Here is a 19,635-nt window from a genome sequence, read left to right as displayed (position 1 = left end):
TTAATATGTTTATTGTGTTGGGGAAGAATTTTCAGTTATATATTGATTGAGATACAAAGACTTACCTATATGGGGAATGTAGGTAGGCATATGGTATCCTGACCAGTTTGACTTCCAGGTAGTTGGTACAATAAGATGTATTAATTTCCTTATCGAATAATTGTCAAAAGCCTCCTGAAGGAAGCAGATGAGAAACATAAGAAATGTGAATCCATCAAGGAGATGATCCAAAAACAAAAGGTTCAAATTCCAGTGGTATAATATTATAATGTTTTTGAGCTATTATATCAAATCTAGAATTTAGGATTATTATGTTTATTTAGTAACTCTCAATTCTGACTTCATGCTGTTGTCTTTTGGAGAGTTTTTAGAAATGTATATTGTTGGGGCACCTGGATGGCTCAGTTGGGTAAGCATCTGACTTCAGCTCAGGTTACTGTCTCATGGTTCTTGAGTTCAAGCCCTACTTCTCTCTCTCTCTCCTAACCACCCCCCTCTCCACCCCTCATGGGATATTTTCTCTCTCTCTCTCTGTCTCTCTCTCTCTCTCTCTCTCTCTCTCTGTCTCTCTCTCTGCCCCTTGCTCACTTGCTCCCCCACCGCCAAAGAAATGTATATTGTTGCCTAACGTAATCCCTAGGTGATTCCATTATGCAGCTAGGTTTAAGAACCACTACTTTAGTAGACCATTTTGAGGAGGACTTTAATGAACCAGGATTGCAGTAATTTTTAAGCTGTATGTTCCTTTGAGATGTCACAGTCCTAAAAGAGGCGGACTGGGCAATGTGAAACCCTTTGACTGGAGCAGTTAATCTATTTTATATGCTAGGATTCCATTTAACATTTCATTTGTTAAAAGAGTACCCTTGATTAAAAAATTTTGATTGCCCTTGTCTCAAAGGTAAAATGGTTGTTAGATTCTACTTAGTTTTTCAGTAATATGATAGACTAGATAACTTGAAAGCCCTTTCGAATCAAAAAACCTTTTAAATAACATAGATTAGTTTGCCAGGAACTAAAGGGAATGCCACAGGGCAAAAACAAATCTAGAAACCATAGCTGTTTGTTTGAACTGACTTTGGAGGTGCCCTGAAAGAATTTGCAAATGTAGGTAATATATTAGCTTATATTGCTAAAAAAACACCCCAAAACTGGCTTAAAACAGTTTTTTATTTTGCTAATAGTTCTTTGGTTCAGTAATTTGAGTTAGGCTCAGCTGGCCGGTTCTCATCTTAGCTGGACTCAGTTCATCAGCTGGTTATCTGGCTAGGGTTTGGGTAGTTGGCATGGCCTTAGCTGGGACAGCTTGTTTCTGGCCCAGGTTGTACGTCATTCTTCAAACACTTATTTTGGGTTAGTCTCCTGATAGTAGAACAGGGTTCCTAAAGAGAGAGGGAGAAAGAATTCAAAGCCACTTGTAAGGCATAATATCAGATTTAAGACATGGAGAAATAGATTCCCCATCTTGGTGGGAATAGCCACAGAAGTCATATTATAAGCATAATGGGTATAGGGAGAGGAATACTTTTGGCTTTTTTGATAAACAGTATACCATAGAGGGCAAAGGAGTTTGGGACAGGAGATGAGGCCTAAGAGCTGATAGAAGCATTAGTGAGGCCTTAGTGAGGCCTGAGAAACCATGTCCTCCCAATAAAACCACATCGTGGAAAGAATTCACAATGAAATATTCCCTTGCTTATAAGGAGACTTTTCTGTCCTTGGTCTCGTTTCTGATTTGAATCTCCTCTGAATATTTGTAATCACAGGGTTGCCATAAGGTGGGTTTGGGGCTTGTCAAAGTAGTCCTGGGTTGGTGTGTATGTATTAAGTTTCACAATGTATAACAGTTTTTAAATTAAATAACAGGCTGGCAGATTTGGGAGGGGGAAGGAACTTCAGAAATGAGATAAGACGTAGTCATTGAAACTTAAAATTCAGTGAGTAATTAAAACAGCAGGTTGGACACACTGCTAAAGAGAAAAGTAGTGATTTGAAAAACAGATCCAGAGAAATTACTCACAAGGGGCATGGATATAAAAGAGAGATTAAGAGACTGGTAGGATATATTGGAAGGTGCAACCTTTATGTAACACTATCAAGGAGAAAATAATTGAATAAATGTGAGACAAACAATATTTATAGAAAAGATACTTAAGAATTTGCCAGACATGATGGAGCCATAAAACAAGTTGAGGAACACAAGGCCTGAGCTGGATTATCCTCTTTAACCCATTCCTGAATACACAGTGGTGAAACATCAGGTTCACTGAGTAGTGGGTTTTCTTCAGCATCAGATCTTCAGTTTCCAAGGTTTGCTTCCCCTCTGCCACTTCCAAAGGAGTCTGGGTGCATATGTATATGTAAGGTCACTTTCTTTAGAAGAGAAAGGAAGCTTTGTTTTATTATTTTATTACACACACACACACACACACACACACACACACACACACACACACACACACCAATCAGAAGATTGGTAGTGGATTACTTGCCTGTTTCTTATTGTAAAATTTTTGATTGGTGCCCTGGTAGTGGACCCTCATAGAAAAGCTTCAGGCTATCAGTTACACTTTCATTTAGCAGAGTTCTAACAGGGAAGGGAAGGGGAGAACTTAACTTGGACATCCTAGTTAGATGCTACCTCTTGTGCTGAATCATCTTTTATAAGGGATTCTAGTATAGATCTGGGCCTTTTTAAATTTGGACATTTGTGGAAATTTTCTGGGTCATGTTAATGCAGCCTACATGTGTGGTACAGAATTCATTGAATATACAGTAAGACTTTTAATATTATGTACAGACAATTTAAGAAGTATAATAGTTTTGTTAATGTATTTTTAAAAAGAAAAATCATCAGTTAATATTTGTTAAGCTTTTCTAAATGTAAATTGTTTGGAAGGTAACATTAAGTCTGAGATTTTCTATCATTTTACTCTAGGCAGCACACTTCTGCTTTTGTTCCTTCATCAGGACGAATCTATTCTTTTGGACTTGGTGGTAACGGGCAGCTGGGAACTGGTTCAACAAGCAACAGGAAAAGTCCTTTCACTGTGAAAGGAAATTGGTTCCCCTATAATGGGCAGTGTCCACCAGATATTGGTAAGTTCTGTTATTTTAAAGCTTTGCTATACACATTAAAGTTATTTGTTAAAATGCTGCTCTTAAATGGTGAAGTTTTCTGCATTTGAATGAAAGAATTGTAAGATACATTGTTTAATGAAAATAGCAAGATATAGAACAGTGTACATATTTGCTTAGTTTGTTTGTACTTGCTTATGTATGCATAAGGAAACTCATGGTAAATAAAGTAGTAAAAGTGGTTTCAGAGGGCTAGGCATGTGGGAATTGGGTGGTGGCTAGATGCCGGTGGGAAGGGGTGTTTTTTTTATTTTTAATTGTGGCAAAATAGACATTCAAAATTTATGAATTTAGCCATTTAAGATGTACAGTTCAGTAGTGTTCAGTACATTGACATTGTTGTGCAACCGGTCTCCAGAACTCTTTTCATCTTGCAAAATTAGAACTCTGTATTCATTAAACAGCAAGTCTGCATTTACTCCCCCCGATAGCTGGCAGACACTGTTCTGCATTTTGTCTCTGTGTATTTGACTTGACTCTGGGTACATCATGTAAGTGGAATCACACTATTTGTCTTTTTGTGACTGGCTATTTCATAAACTTAGCATAATGTCATTAAAGTTTATCCATGTTGTAGCATGTGTCAGAATTTCCTTCCTTTTTAAGGCTGAATAACATTTTATTGTACGTATATACCACATTTTGTTTATCTGTTCATCTGTTGATAGACACTTGGATTATTTCTGCCTTTTGTTACTATTGTGAATCATGCCACTATAAACATGGGTGTACAAATATCTCTTGAAGATTCTGCTTTCAATTTATTTTGGACTTTAAAATATATAATATTTCCTGTTTTTTTGAAAGTTGGATCATATGAATATATTACCTATTCAAAGTATTAAAATTTTTTTTTTTAATTTTTTTTTTCAACGTTTATTTATTTTTTCGGACAGAGAGAGGCAGAGCATGAACGGGGGGAGGGGCAGAGAGAGAGGGAGACACAGAATTGGAAACAGGCTCCAGGCTCTGAGCCATCAGCCCAGAGCCTGACGCGGGGCTCGAACTCCCGGACCGCGAGATCGTGACCTGGCTGAAGTCGGACGCTTAACCGACTGCGCCACCCAGGCGCCCCTAAAAGTATTAAAATTTTTAAATTTGCAGGGTGCCTGGGTGTCTCAGTCAGTTAAATGTCTGACTTCAGCTCAAGTCATGATCTTGCGGTCTGTGAGTTCAATCCCTGTGTTGGGTTCTGTTGCTGACAGCTCAGAGCCTGGAGCCTGCATCACTTCTGTGCCTCCCTCTCCCTCTGCCCCTCGCCCACTCACACTCTTGTCTCTCAAAAATGAATAAATGTTAAAAAATATATATAAGATTTTTAAATTTGCTTCTGTATCCTTATGGCTTTAACCAAGTCTTTGATTTATTTTTATTTTCTATTTTTTTTAGTGGACCTGGTTATTTTTTCATTGGTGTTAATTTATTTGCTAAAGAGTTTGAAATATTTGAATTAATTTTTTTAATGTTTATTTTTGAGAGAGAGAGACAGAGACCGAGCACAAGCAAGGGAGGGACAGAGAGAGAGGGAGACACAATCCGAAGCAGGCTCTAGGCTCCGAGCTGTCAGCACAGAGCCTGACGCGGGGCTGGAACTCATGAACTGTGAGATCATGACCTGAGCTGAAGTCGGATGCTTAACCGACTGAGCCACCCAGGTGTCCGTAAAATGTGCTTTTTTAAAATAGATACATTTCCTTTACTATCCTAAACTGTTTCTCAGAATTTTGTTCTTGTTCATTTAATCTGTCTGATTTTCTTTGGGATTTTTCTTAGAGTTGTAAGACTTGTGTCTCTCAATATTTTATTCAGCGATGAGCATACTGTAAAGGTTGATATTTGAAAAGGTCCATAACTTTTTATGAATGGCCTTGAAGATTCTTTTTTATGTATTTATTTTTTAGTAACTAAAAGGCTATCAGTTACACTTTCATTTAGCAAAGGTCAGGATATCATACTATTTTTTCTTGTTTTTGTTTGATTTTGTATTTAGTATATGGCTTCATTTTCTTCTAGTTACTCTTAGGTTTAGGACGTGCATTTATTTTAGTAATACTGTTCTTGTGTCCTTAGTGGCATGTTAGTTTTATTATATCAGTTTCTTACCCAAAAGGCACTGTTAATAACATAATAAAGAGATTATATAATTTGAAGCAGCATGGATATTGTAAGGAAATCATGTATTTGTAAAGTTTAGTCACTTAGGGATGCATTTTGTTATCTTTGAAACTGTGTACCTTGAGATTATTTGCATTCAAATGGGAAAGGAAATGGAATTTTAAAATTACTTGTTTTGCTGCAACTTCGTTTCATCAAAACATTGTTGATTGACTGTAGACAAAAAGTACAAAGAGCTCAGGTGTCCCGTCAACAGATGAATGGATGAAAAAAATGTGGTGTATGTATATAATTGAATATTAGCCATGAAAAGGAATGGAATTTTGATACATGCTACAACATGGAAGAGTCTTGCAAATATTATGCTCACTCAAAAGAGCCAGACACAGAAGGACAATATATCAAGTGACTCCTCTTAAATGAGGTACCTACAACAACAGTCAAAGGTATAGAGACAGAAAGTAGAATTGTGGTTACCAGGGACTGGGGGGAGGGGAGAACAAGGAGTTGTTTAATGAGTGCAGAGTTCCTGTTGGTGTTGATAAAAACTTTATGGAAATGAATAATGGTGATAGTTACACTTTTTGAATGTATTTAATGCCACTGAATTGTACATTTTAAACAGTTAAAATGGTAAATTTGATGTACATTTTATCACAAATTATATGTATGTATTGTATATAATATATATAATGGTTGATAGTTATTTTGTAATGTACTAAAGTTGTGTAGGATAAAAACTAGTTAAATGTGAATTTAATTTTCTCAGCCCCTCCAGAGGTGAAGCCCATGGCCCCCACCTAAATCACATTGTTAGCATAAACTATCTAATGGGACCTTAAGATCACAGGTAAACAACAACATTGTTAACAGAATATTCCAGACTTGGAACTTGGTATAGGCCAGGGAAGATCTTTCTTTAGAAAGACAACTACATTAGTTTGGACAACTACATTAGTTTCCTAGGGCTGCTGTAACAAAATATCACAAACTGGATATCTTGAACAACACAAATTTATTGACTCAGTTCTGGAGGCTAGAAGTCCACGATAAACATGTCAGGGTTAATTTCTTCTGAGTGCTGTAAAGGAGACTGTGTTCCATGTGTCTCTCCTGACTTGTGGTGGTTTGCTGCAATCTTTGGCATTTCTTGGCTAGTAGTAGATACCCGCCTTCATCTTCACATGGCGTTCTCTCTCCATGTGGATCTGTGTCCACATTTTCTCCTTTTATAAGTACATCAGTCATTTTGTATTAGGGGCTCACCATACATAGAATGACCTTGACTTAGCTTATTACATCTGCAACGATCCTGTTTCTGAACAAGTCACATCCTGAGGTGCTTCGGTTTAGGACTTCAACATGTGAATTTTGAGGAGACAAATTCAACCCATGACAATATCCCAAACCTGAGAAGTTTTAATCCTTTACTTCACTGGCTTATTATAGGCTTTGGTTCCATAACTGCAGCCAGCCTTTGTTCCTTAAAATGAGTTGTCATACCTAAAATCCAATTCTCAAATATGTTCTTCAGATAAGTACTTGGTTGCATAGTTGATTTGTTCAATCAATTATGAAAGAGGTACAAACTATAATAAGGGGAACAGATTCTTACTGAACCTATATAAATAACTGTATTACTGTTTATTTTTGAGAGAGAGAGAGAGAGAGAGAGAGAGAGAGAGAGAGAGAGAGAGCATGATCAGGGGAGGGACATAGACAGAGGGAGACACAGATTCCGAAGCAGGCTCCAGACTCTGAGCTGTCAGCAAAGAGCTGGACGCAGGGCTCGACTCATAAACTGTGAGATCATGACCTGATGCTTAACCGACTGAGCCACCCGGACGCCCTATTACTATTAAAACAAAGGAGAACTAGTAAGAGTTTGAATTCTCATTGAATTCTGGGGGTCAGTGTGTGTGTGTGTGTGTGTGTGTGTGTGTGTGTTTGTGTGTGTATAAATATATATATGTATGTATTATATATGTATTTATATAATATGTATTTATATAACAAAAATATATAAAGTTTAATAAATACATATATATTATATATATTTATATAATATATATGTATTTATATATATATGTATTTATATATATAACTCTTATTTTGAGAGAGAGAGTGCACTAGTGGGGAGGGGCAGAAAGAGAATGGGGGAGAGAGAATCCCAAACATGCTCCGTACTGTTAGCATGGAGTCTGATGCAGGACTTGAACTCATGAACATGTAACCAACTGAGCCACACAGGCACCCCAAGAATCAGATAATAATTTTTTTAATTGACATATATTAATTTCAGGTATAAAACATAACGATTTAGTATTGTATATATTGCAAAATGTAATTAAAATCTCACCATAGCTACAAAATTATTTTTCTTATGATCAGAACTTGCAAGATTTACTCTCTTAACAACTTTCAAATATGTAATAGATTATTATTAATTATAATCACCATGCTGTACATTACATCTCCATGACTTATTTATTTTATATCTGGAAATTTGTATCTTTTGATGCACTTCACCCATTTTGTCCACCCTCCCACCCCCCTTACTTCTGGCAGCCACCAATCTGTTCCCTATATATATATATATATGAGCTTTTTTGTTTTTTTAAGACTCCACATAGAAGTAAGTGAGATCATAGGGTGTTTGCCTTTCTCTGACTTATTTCACTTAGCCTAATACCCTCAAGGTTCATCCTTGTTGTAACAAATGTCAAGATTTCCTTCTTTTTTATGACTGAATAATGTTCCATTGTGTGTGTGGGGTGGGGGAGAGAGAAAGAAAGAAAGAAAGAAAGAAAGAAAGAAAGAAAGAAAGAGAGAGAAAAAGAAAGACATTTTCTTCATCCATTCATCTATCAGTGGGCACTTAGGTTGCTTCCATGTCTTGGCTATTATAAATAATGCTGCAGTGAACATGGGGGCATATGTATCTTCTCAAGTTCGTTTTTTCATTTCTTTGGATAAATACACAGAATTGGAATTGCTGGATTGTCACAGACTATGAGTCTGGAGTTCTCTCTTGTCCAGCAAGAGAGCAGATGCAGAATTGGATATGAGAGAGGCTAATGTCCAGGAGGAGACCAGAGCCCCAAGCAGGGGTTTTGTCTCTTTTATTGAGCTCCCAAGATCTGACACACGTGGTGAACATGAAGAAAACAATCAGATGGTAATTGTTAACATGTGTGTGTAAGAAGCAAAGGCTCTGGGGGGCAAGTGGGGTTTGTGATCAAAGCACAATAGTATATTAGTGCCAGATGGAAATTAATTTCCTGAAGTGATATAACAAGTTGCTCGTGATCCCATTATAATATCTCGCTGGCTAACTTTGGGTGTTTTGCCCCATGGTGGCGGCTTTCCGCCCAAAGCTTTTTTCTGACCCATTTATGTCAGAAGGAAGTCTTGAACCTATTTCCCCACACTGGATCGTATGGTAGTTCTATTTTTAACTTTTTGAGTTGTTTGTTTAAGTAGGCTCTGCACCCACTGTGGGACTTGAACTCATGACTTTGGGATCAAGAGTCGAGGCTGACTGAGCTAGCCAGGCACCCCTCTATTTTCTACTTTTTCAAGAGACCTTCATAAAGTTTTTTTATAGTGGTTGCACTAATTTACATTCCAACCAACAGTGCCCAAAGGCTCCCTTTACTCCACATTCTCACCAGTGCTTGTTATTTCTTATGTTTTTGATAGTAGCCAGTCTAACAGGTATGAGGTGATATCTCAGTGTGGTTTTGATTTGCTTTTGTCTGATGATTAGTGATTCAAGCACCTTTTTGTTTACTTTTTGGTCATCTGTCTGTCTTCCTTGGAGAAATAATCTGTTCATATCCTCTGCTTATTTTTTAATCAGATTATTTGTCTTTTAGCTATTGATTATGAGTTCTTTATTCATTTTGGATATTAACCCCTTTCAAATATGTGATTTGCAAATATTTTCTTTCCATAGGTTGCCTTTTCATTTTGTTGATGGTTTCCTTTGCTGTGCAGAAGCTTTTGGTTTGATGTAGTCTCACTTGTTTATTTTTGCTTTTATTGTCTTTGCTTTTGGTGTCAAACCCAAAAAAATCATCTCTAAGACTGATGTCACCCTTGACATAGGGCCTACTGCCTATGTTTTCTTCCAGGAGTTTTATGATTTCATGTCTTCTATTCAAGTCTTTAATCCATTTTGAGTTAGTTTTTGTGTATGGTGTAAGATAGTTGTCCAATTTCATTCTTTTGCTTGTGGCTGTCCAGTTTTTCCAACACCATTTATTGAAGGATTGTCCTTTCCCCATTGTATATTCTTGGCTCCTTTATCATAAATGAATTGACCATATATGTATGGATTTATTTCTGGCCTCTCTATACTGTTCCATTGATCTATGTATCTGTTTCTATGCTAATACCTTACTGTTTTGATTATGATAGCTTTGTAAAAATAGTTCAACCCTGCCTAGCTCTTGGTTGTCTCTCAGACCTTTGTGATTGTCCAAGGAGTCTTTAATTTTTAATCGCTCCCAGTAATTGAGGGTGTGTGAAGGCCAGTGGGTGTTCCAAATGGGAGGATCTCAGTCAGCACTTAGATTCAAGCTGATTGGAAACCAGACTCTCAGGTAGCAGACTTTAAAGTATGCAAATACGTATATTCCTTGGGGATCACAAGCATAAGTCCCACTAGCCACTAGATCCTAGAGGGATGCCCTGGGCAGCAACCATGAAAATCAGGGCACCAGACAGTGGTACAAGCTCCTTCCCAGGAAAGAACAGTGACTTGAAGTAATGCAGAGGCACAGGGCAAAGATGGCATCCACTAGCCTTAGTCCCCAGAGATCAGTCACCTCAGTAGGTCACTAGAAGTATGCTAAACCAGAAGCCTACCCCTAAGGTTGAAGCTCCAGGACATGCAAATAAGCCTTCTTCACAGAAAGACAGATATATTTCAGTCTGCTATTTGTGCTGTGCACTGGTGGTGGTGGTAGTGGGGGTTGCCAGCCCAGAACTGTCTCTTGATTGTTACAGCCCATGGGACCTCCTCTCCCAGGAATGCAAGTCCCACTGTCAACCAGAACGAGACAATCAAGGGTCATCCACTAGGTGGCAGCCACAAAAATCAGAGCAACTGATGTGTATATAGCTCCCCTCTGGGAGATACTGGTGCTCTGGAGTGTGGCAGAGGGAGAGCACAGAGGTAAGGCCTTCCCTCTGAGGTCTCTGGAGAGTATCCTTACAAGTAGAATCTTGAGACTTATGCTTAATTAGAACCCTGCCTCTCAGACTACACCTACAAAGATAAGCTAATAGGACTCTTGCAGAAAGATTGGAAGTCTCCATCTGTTGCCTCTTGCTATGCCCTAGGGGTGGTAGCTGATTAAGAACTCTTTCTGTGTTGATTACAGTCCTGTGAGACCCATGAGCCAGGTGACGGAGAGGTGTTCCCTGGGCTGCAGCCACAAAAACTGAGATACCACATGAGGATGCAAGCTCCTTTCTGGGAGATACTGGCAAGCTGAAGTGAGGCAGAAGGAAATACCATTTTTAATGTTTCATTTCAGCTTAACAAAGCAGAATTTACAAAATTCTTGTGAATCAGATAACTTTAGAAAGACAAATAGTTCCCTTATATATCAAAAAACCCCAGAACATTAAAACAAAATTAAACGTTATTCTAAACAAATAACCACAATAAATTTTTCATCAGTTCATTCATTCCAGTGTGAGGTGTTCTTGTTCTGTTGGATTTTGGATTTGCAGTTTCATAAAACTGCTTATAGACTTTAAAAAAAAAGGAGTAATTCTAATACAGTCCGCTGGTATGTTGTGAAGTTAACTGTCTCCTCAGAAGCCTGTATCTAAGTGTCTATTTTTTGAAATATAAGTGCCTTCATCTAGCTGGTACAGTTCTTTTTGCATGCATCTGAGATGTCCTTTTTTTGAAAACACAAACTCTGGCCGTGTCAGAGTTTATAGGAGAAACTTCAGGCAAGCATCGGAGTAAAACAAAAACTATCAATAGATGACTGAAGCTTAAAATGTGTGTTGCTAATTTATTGCTGATAGTTGTCAAATGGAAAGATCTGGTGAGGGTTCAGTATAAGAATAAGATAGCTGACAGGGATATTTGGTTGTTTCTGTGACATGCAAAACACATTATTCCAAGAAGTTTTTTAAATAAAATGTTTCTAAAGGTGACGATTAAGCTTGTTCTCAAATAAGTCAGTGACTCCTTTAACATCTGATTCATAAATGTGGAAGACTATAATTTCTTACAGAAGAAAAATGTTGAGGGGCGTCTGGGTGGGTGCTTCAGTCAGTTAAGTGTCCAACTTGATTTAGACTAAGGTCATTATCTCTCCCTCTTCTCTCTGACCCTCTGCCAATAGTGCACATGTGCCCTCAAGCACTCTCTTTCAAAAAAAAATGTTGAGATATAGCATGATAATCCTAAGACCTAATTACCAAGAATAACAAAGAATGTCAAGTGAAGAGATTCAGTAAGTCAGGAATCAAGATTAGACATCAGTATATTTTGTAAAATTTGTGCATAAGTGAAATACATCCCATTTGCAAACAAGACGATACTAGATATGAATTAAAGCAGTAAGAATATACCATGAAACACTTAAAATAACAGTTAAATAATAACTGAAATTAGGATTTACCACCTGAACTTTGATAAATACAGGAAAGCTGGAACAATTTCAAAAGAGTTTTGAATAGTGTTTTACTTCATATTTAAACATCTGTGGGGTTTTTTTGTTTGTTTTTAATGTTTATTTTTGAGAGAGAGAGACAGAGTGTGAGCAGGGGAGGGGCAGAGAGAGAGAAAGACACAGAATCTGAAGTGGGCTCTAGGCTCTGAGCTGTCAACACAGAGCCCAACTCACAGCTTGAATTCCTGAACCACGAGGTCATGACCTGAGCCGAAGTTGGATGCTTAACCGACTGAACCACCCAGATGCCCTTCATATATAAACATATTTCCATGTAAACATATGGAAAGCAAAGATACTGACAAATCTCCAGGGACTTCTTATAAGACAAACAACTTTTGAAATATTTATATTTAATTACATTTTACCATATAAATTTAACTTAGGGAAGATTGGGTGTCTTTTCTAATTTCTTAAATAGTAACACTTTAAAGAAACCTAATTATTTCTAGCATCTCTTCTTATATAAAAGAACAAACTTTTGTGATTCTCCAAGGCCTCTCTGGGAATTCTCAAAGTTATTTTCACTAATATGTAAAAGTTATCTTGCAAGTTTGAGTTTTCCATGTTTAGGATGTGATTTTGTGAATTATGTTAGTTTGCAAGAGCTGCCATAAAAAATACTACAGACTGGATGGCTTAGACAACAAATTTATTTTCTCAACAGTTTTGGAGGCTAGAAGTCCATGATCAAGGTGTCATGTCAGCACTTTGGGTTTCTTCTGAGGCCTCTCTCCTTGGCTAGCAAAGTCTGCCTTTTTGCTGTGTCCTTAATGGCCTTTTCTCTGTGTGTGTGCATCACTGATGTCTCTTCTTTTTATTTTAAGGACTTCAGGTATATTGGATTAGGGTCCTTCCCTAACAGCCTCATTTTACCTTGATCATTTCTTCAAAGACCCTTTCTCTGAATACAGCTATATCTGAGTTACTGGGGGTTAGGACTTCAACATATGAACTTTGAAGGAAATAATTGAACCCATAACAGGAAGGCAAAAATCAAAGAAATTATGAGAGGACTTGAACACTTTATTAAGATATAATTATTGATATTACAAACAATACTTGGTTACTCATAGTGACAAAGATTTCAGAGTAAATTGTGGGGGGTAATGAAATTGGAAATGTTTATTAGCTCTTTCAAAACTGAGGAACTTTTTTCCCCCTTAAATAATGAAAGACAATTAAAGCAACATAAAGTATTGAGAACTATTCTTTTTTTTTTCCAGTATATGAAATTTATTGTTAAATTGGTTTCCATACAACGCCCAGTGCTTGCAAACTGTTCTAATAAGACAAAGAATTTTTGCTGTCTAGCAGATTCACAAGAAGTAAAGAATAACATTTTATATTATAGGTGAAGGAAGACAGTAAACCATGGGAGCACACACTTCAATATTGAGTGCAATTTGCTAAGACATTAACACATTTTATAGCTTCTTTCAGAGTAAGCAAGCAAATAAAATTCACTTGTCACATTGTCTTTGGTTATGCTCTTTCGTATTCTGGAACAAACTGACTTGCTTCAGGATAGGTCGTGTTGTCTGAAGAGGGTCCATGAATTCAAAATGACTTTCATATTAATACTAAAATGTTATCTTTGCTAAGATGTAGTGCATTCATTATTGCTCATTTTTAAATGAATCAGTATTTTAAATATTTCTTAATTTTAAACTCTACTCCACTAAAAATTTCTGCCTTTAACCCCTTAAGTACTGAGAAGTTGTTTAGGGTCCTGAGTGTCCTAAAAGTATAAAGGAGTTCAGAGAATATCAAAAACTACTCCTTTTCCTTGTAAGTCAAAAGCATGTGCATAGCTGTATCTCTGTCAGTACTGCTCCTAAATAGAAGTACAATTTACAGAACTGTAAGTAGCTCAGTGATACTTTTTAGGTGGAGATATTCCTGAAGGGTGCTCTAATCAGGACTTAGTAAGGGTAGGGGGAGACAGGGGGCCCTATTTCAAAGTCTTCTCAATTTTCTCTGACAATGTAAAAAGTCTTTTGTAAACAGTAAGGAGAATATGAACTAGCCCTCTTAGATATGATAACATGTGCTGTGTAAAACTGTAACAGATCAGATTATTGGTATATACAGGCATTCCATTATTACTTAATGGAAAGTCCGGGGGCAGGGGGAGTGGCAGAAATCCCCATATATATAGGTTTTATTTCAACTTCAAACTCTGGTTGCTTGGTATTGGTGCTTGGAGGTACATACTGAGAAGGACTTTGAGAACACTTTTGGGATAGAGAATAGTGTCAGTATTGCTTAGAGTTGTGGTGTAGGTGGAAGAGGCAGTGCCTTTTCACAACTTCAAAACAAGGCATCACTATCTATGAAGAGGGAAAAATTACTCAACACATGAAAATTGGAGAGAAAAAGTCAGTTTAGATCCTAAGAGTATCCACTAAAATAAGTCATAAAAGGATTCAAGAATTAAATGTTTAAAAGTTCTTAAGAAAATAATTCTCTGATTTGAACATGGGAAAGCTTTGGGACTCCTGGCTGCCTCAGTTGGAAGAACATGTGACTCTTGATATCGGTGTTGTAAGTTCAAATCCCAGGTTGGGTGTAGAGATTACTTAAAAAGACAAAACACATGAACATGGGGAAGGCTTTCTCAGCATATGGCAGTGAAAGTCTTCATAAAGGATGAGATTTAAATACATTTGATTAAATGGAAAAAGAAATCTTCTATGAGTCAAAATTAAATAAGAAAAATGGCTGTAGCAAATACACCCTAAGATTAATTAACCTGAATATCCAAAGTGTTTATACATATTGGTGAAGAAAACAGTAAGGTACCTAATAAATAAATAAGACAAACATTAATAAGAATAAATAGGGGCACCTGGGTGGCTCATTTGGCTAAGCGTCTGACTGTTGATTTCAACTCAAGTCATGATCTCACACTTTGTGAGACTGAGCCGCACTTGGGGCTCTGCACTGACAGCACGGAGCATGCTTGGGATTCTCTCTTTTCCTGCCTGCCCCTCCCCCGCTTGCATGTGTGTGCATGTTCTCTCTCTCTCTCTCTCTCTCTCTCTCTCTCTCTCTCTCAAAAATGAACATTAACAAACAAAAAAAGATGCTTAATAAAAGGAATTAATAAAAATTCCCAAAGAGGAAATTTGTGTTACTAAAAACCCATGCCAAAATTATTACCCTCTTTAGTATTGAAGAAATGCATATTCAAAAAGCAAGAGAAAAGTAAATGGAAAAGATCAAGAGTTGGTATTTTCCTATTTCAGTGTAACAAACTGTGTATAGATGGGAGGAAGCTAATGGGCCAGCTACAAGATGAGGAAGTAATGTTAGCATATCATTATTTTTCAACCCACAGTGAATAGTCTTAGCACTGAGCGTCGGTAGTTCCTAACATTGCAAAAAGGAATCCAGCCATACATTATGTGCTTCCTGATGGATGAATGATTCCCAGTATCACCTTCTAGTAGTTTTGTTTGTTGAAACAAACTTATTTAATTAAAGCCTCTCTAGGTCTAACTACCAATTTACAGGAAGTACAAAAGACCAAGAAAAATGTGAAGAGAAACTTTGGGGATACCATCAGCAAAATTCAGTCTGCAAGAAGCTGTATAACACAAATGACTAGGTTTTATAAATTTTTTGGAGTAGTAATTAAAAGGAAATTAAGAAAAATAATTTTTGGCATCTTCCTCATACCCCCCAGAAACTCATTCATGTACTATACTTCTTGATTATTTATAGAGAGCAAAATCACATTTTGGGGATAAATGAATAACATCTTGCTAACCCTTTTGAGAAAGCGAAGGATTTCATGTAGATTTATTAAAATGATATAGAGAAAAGATTTTATGTTGAATCACTGATTTATTTACTATTTTAGATTTACCCTTTTAATCTATTTTTAAAAGTTGTTTTGACCTTAGAGCATTCTTGGTACTTTTGGAAAATTTAGTCATATTGATGTTCTGAACTCTGAACTTCTTACTATTAGTATGTTCTAAGCTAGATAAATATTACTTTATATTATTCATGTTAACAAATATCTAGCGAGTTCTTTTGCAAATAAAACATTATGCTTGGTAGTAGGGAATAAGGAAATTAAGATGTGGTTCCTTCCTTAAGCATTTTTAATTCTGTAGCAGCCACGGTCAAAATAATACAAAATGAAGAATTAGTCATCTAAGGGGTGGTGGGGGTCAGCAGGATGACGGAAATATATTATATTTGGAAATAATTAGCCTTAAGTTAACAGTACTGAGCTTTGGTGTTTTGGTATGTAATACCCTAAGTACTATCCCAGCAATACTTTTTTTCCCCCGGTAGTACTTTTGATAATACTCTTTCCATTTTTTTTTTTTTTAAATTTTTTTTTTTCAGTTTTTATTTATTTTTGGGACAGAGAGAGACAGAGCATGAACGGGGGAGGGGCAGAGAGAGAGGGAGACACAGAACCGGAAACAGGCTCCAGGCTCCGAGCCATCAGCCCAGAGCCCGACGCGGGGCTCGAACTCACGGACCGCGAGATCGTGACCTGGCTGAAGTCGGACGCTTAACCGACTGCGCCACCCAGGCGCCCCAATACTCTTTCCATTTTGAGAAGCAAAAGAGAAGAAAGGAAGGAACTTTGAATGTCTTTTTTTTTTTTTAAGTTTATTTTTGAGAGAGATTGAGAGAGAGAATGTGTGCCAGCAAGCAGGGCAGGGACAGAGAGATTGGCAGACAGAGGATCTGAAGCAGGCTCCACACTGACAGCAGAGAGCCCAGTGTGGGCCTCGAACTCAGGAACTGTGAGATCGTGACCTGAGCTGAAGGCAGATGCTTAACCGACTAAGCCACCCAGGCGCCCCTGAATATCTTTTTTTTTTTTTTTTAAATAGGCTTCACACCCAATGTGGGGTTTGAATTCACAACCTTGAGATTAAGAGTCATGTGCTCTACTGACTGAGCCAGTGAGGCACCTTCCCCCACCCCTTTTAATCTCTTTTTGAAAAAGAACTTTATTGTCTTCACTTCTAAATTTGCTTATTAATTTTTAATTTTTTTGGCTGGATTTGGGTTTATTGACAAACGGTTGCCAATGAAGAGCTGTGTCAGCTTACTTTTATACAGCTATATTGAGAGAAAATAATTTTGCATCAATGTTTGTTCAAGAAGCTTTTTTAAAAAAATATAATCGATTGTCAAATTAGCTAACATACATGTGTGTATACAGTGTACTCTTGGCTTTTGGGAATAGATTCCGGTGATTCATCACTTACGTACAACACCCAGTGCCCATCCCAACAAGTGCCCTCCTTAATGCCCATCACCCATTTTCCCTGTCCCCCTGATACCCTTCCCCCACCAGCCCTCAGTTTGTTCTGGTCTGCCTCCCTGTCTGTAACAAGTTGGGTTTTTTTGCTTTTTGTTGGTTTTTTCCCCCTTCCCTTCCCCTATGGTCTTCTGTTAAGTTTCTCAAATTCCACGTATGAAGAAGTTTTAATATTTACTTGTTGACATTCTTTTAAAAAATGAATATTCTTAATTTTAATTTCTTCTGAGCTGTCTTTTATACCTTTCATTCAGTTTTTACATTATCTTCAGTTTAAACTAAAGTATATTGGGATAAAAAAAGACACAGACTAGATAACACCACTTTTTTGTGCAGAAGAAAAACTTACCAACTTCTGAGGTGCTGCTTATGCTTGGAATTGTTCGATGGTCCATCTCATTTCCATAGTAATTACTAAGAATATTTCAAGTCATTTTATATCATTGAATGCTGAATGGCAGGTCTAATTAAATTAGATGATTAAGAGAAAATCCAATAGCATAGTTGATGCTCTGAAAAATGTCATGTAAATCTTGAATTTCTTTGCATTTTATTTTTATTACAGATTCTGAAGAATATTTCTGTGTGAAAAGAATTTTCTCAGGTGGAGATCAAAGCTTTTCACATTACTCTAATCCTCAGGTAACAGTAGTCATATAAATAATTATGAAGCTAATTATGAAGCTAAATTACTAGTTAATTAGTAATTATTAATGTTCTTTGTATGTTACAAAGTAATTGCCTCAAATTTTTTTGCCCTCAAGTCTATAAAACTTTTCTGATCCAGTTGGTAAGTATTGTTTCAGGTGCTCAGTAGAGATATACTCTGTTAAAAACAACAACAACAACAACAACAAACAAATGCATAGTGGAAACGTGTCTTGGTTTAAGTTATATATTTGTTTCCTCTGACTAATCTACTTATTTTTTAAATTTAGAACTGTGGGCCACCAGATGACTTTAGATGTCCGGATCCTTCAAAGCAGATCTGGACTGTGAACGAAGCTCTAATTCAAAAATGGCTGAGCTACCCCTCTGGAAGATTTCCTGTGGAGATAGCCAAGTAAGAAAAACATTTTACCGACACAAAACAAACACAAACATGACCTCTTACCTCCATGGTAGTGCATCCTGTATTTAGAAGTTTTTATTTAAGTATTTCCCAAATGGTTTAGGTACATAAGTTTAAATGTCTAGAATTTCTATAATAATGGATATTTTAAGAGATGTCATTTATATATAAGTTGTAATTGTTTCATGTATGTAATGTTAAATGATAACTTAAAATACTAAACTTACCCACTTTAGGATTGGGTTTAAAATAATGTTACTTCTAGCATCCTAGGATCACTGTCTTTTAACTTTTGTATTCCATAAAAGATTTGAGTATTACTTCTTTCTTGAATATTTTGCTTATAGATGAACTTGTTTTAGTACTTAGAGTTTTTTTTGTTTTTTTGCAGGTGGTATTGGGTTTTGGGATATGGGGCTATATCTGATAATCTTTTTTAAATTCTAGATTGTTTTCCCAAATTAAAATTTTTCTTAAAAGCCCAAAGAGTGAACTTCAGAAATATAGCATCCCAGATTAGATTTAATACCATGTGTAATTAAGAAAATTAAATGTGTATGTTTATGTAAAAAAAATTTTTTTTAAAGAACTTCAGTTTTTTTGTCTATGGTCATAACCACCCTGACTGTGCCTGATCTTAATTTGATTTCAGAAGCTAAGTAAGGTTGGGCCTGGTTAGTACTTGGATAGGAGACCTCCTGGGAATACCCAGGTACAGTAGGCCTAAAACAAACAAACAAGCAAACAAGCAAAAAAGCAAAATAAGACCATCAGATTTGTTTGAAGAATCAGAGGATGAGATTAGGGTAAACAGTAAACCTTTATCAAGTATTACTTAATTAATCTTTAGTAATTTATAAAACTCTAACTTCTTCTAATTGAGTGTTGGTAAGAGGTGTACTCTGTGGCATTAAATATTAAATTAAATATTGTTATTAATAAAAAAGCAGGGGTGGGGTACACCTGGGTGGTTCAGTCGTTTAAGCATCCGACTTCAGCTCAGGTCATGCTCTCATGGCTCGGGAGTTCAAGCCCCATTGGGCTCTGTGCTGACAGCTCAGAGCCTGGAACCTACTTCCAATTCTGTGTCTCCTTCTCTCTCTGCCCCTCTTGCTCGCACTCTGTCTCTCTCAGAAAAAAAGAAAAAAGTGGGGTGCCTGGGTAGCTCAGTCAGTTAAGCATCCTACTCTTGATCTTGGCTCAGGTCATGATCTCAACAGTTGGTGAGTTTGAACCGTGCATTGGCCTCTGTGTTGACAGCCTCGTGGAGCCTTCTTGGAATTCTCTCTCTTTCTCTGTCCCTCCCC

At 36.9% G+C, this 19,635-nt stretch overlaps 1 protein-coding gene across 13 annotated transcripts in view; it reads left to right on the top strand.

The window, feature by feature from the left end:
- Positions 1-19,635, top strand: part of HERC4 (HECT and RLD domain containing E3 ubiquitin protein ligase 4) — a 138,022-nt gene that overhangs the window by 60,238 nt on the left and 58,149 nt on the right. For all 13 annotated transcript variants that reach the window (XM_011287366.3, XM_011287365.3, XM_045040046.1 and 10 more), the window contains 3 exons: positions 2,939-3,099; positions 17,822-17,898; positions 18,195-18,319. In XM_011287366.3, the coding sequence (XP_011285668.1) occupies positions 2,939-3,099; positions 17,822-17,898; positions 18,195-18,319 (363 nt within the window). The remainder of the gene's footprint in view (positions 1-2,938; positions 3,100-17,821; positions 17,899-18,194; positions 18,320-19,635) is intronic.

Source organism: Felis catus, chromosome D2 (assembly GCF_018350175.1).
Source record: "Felis catus isolate Fca126 chromosome D2, F.catus_Fca126_mat1.0, whole genome shotgun sequence".
In the NCBI taxonomy this organism is placed as follows: domain Eukaryota; kingdom Metazoa; phylum Chordata; class Mammalia; order Carnivora; family Felidae; genus Felis; species Felis catus.
This window is presented reverse-complemented; position numbering and strand designations above follow the sequence as displayed.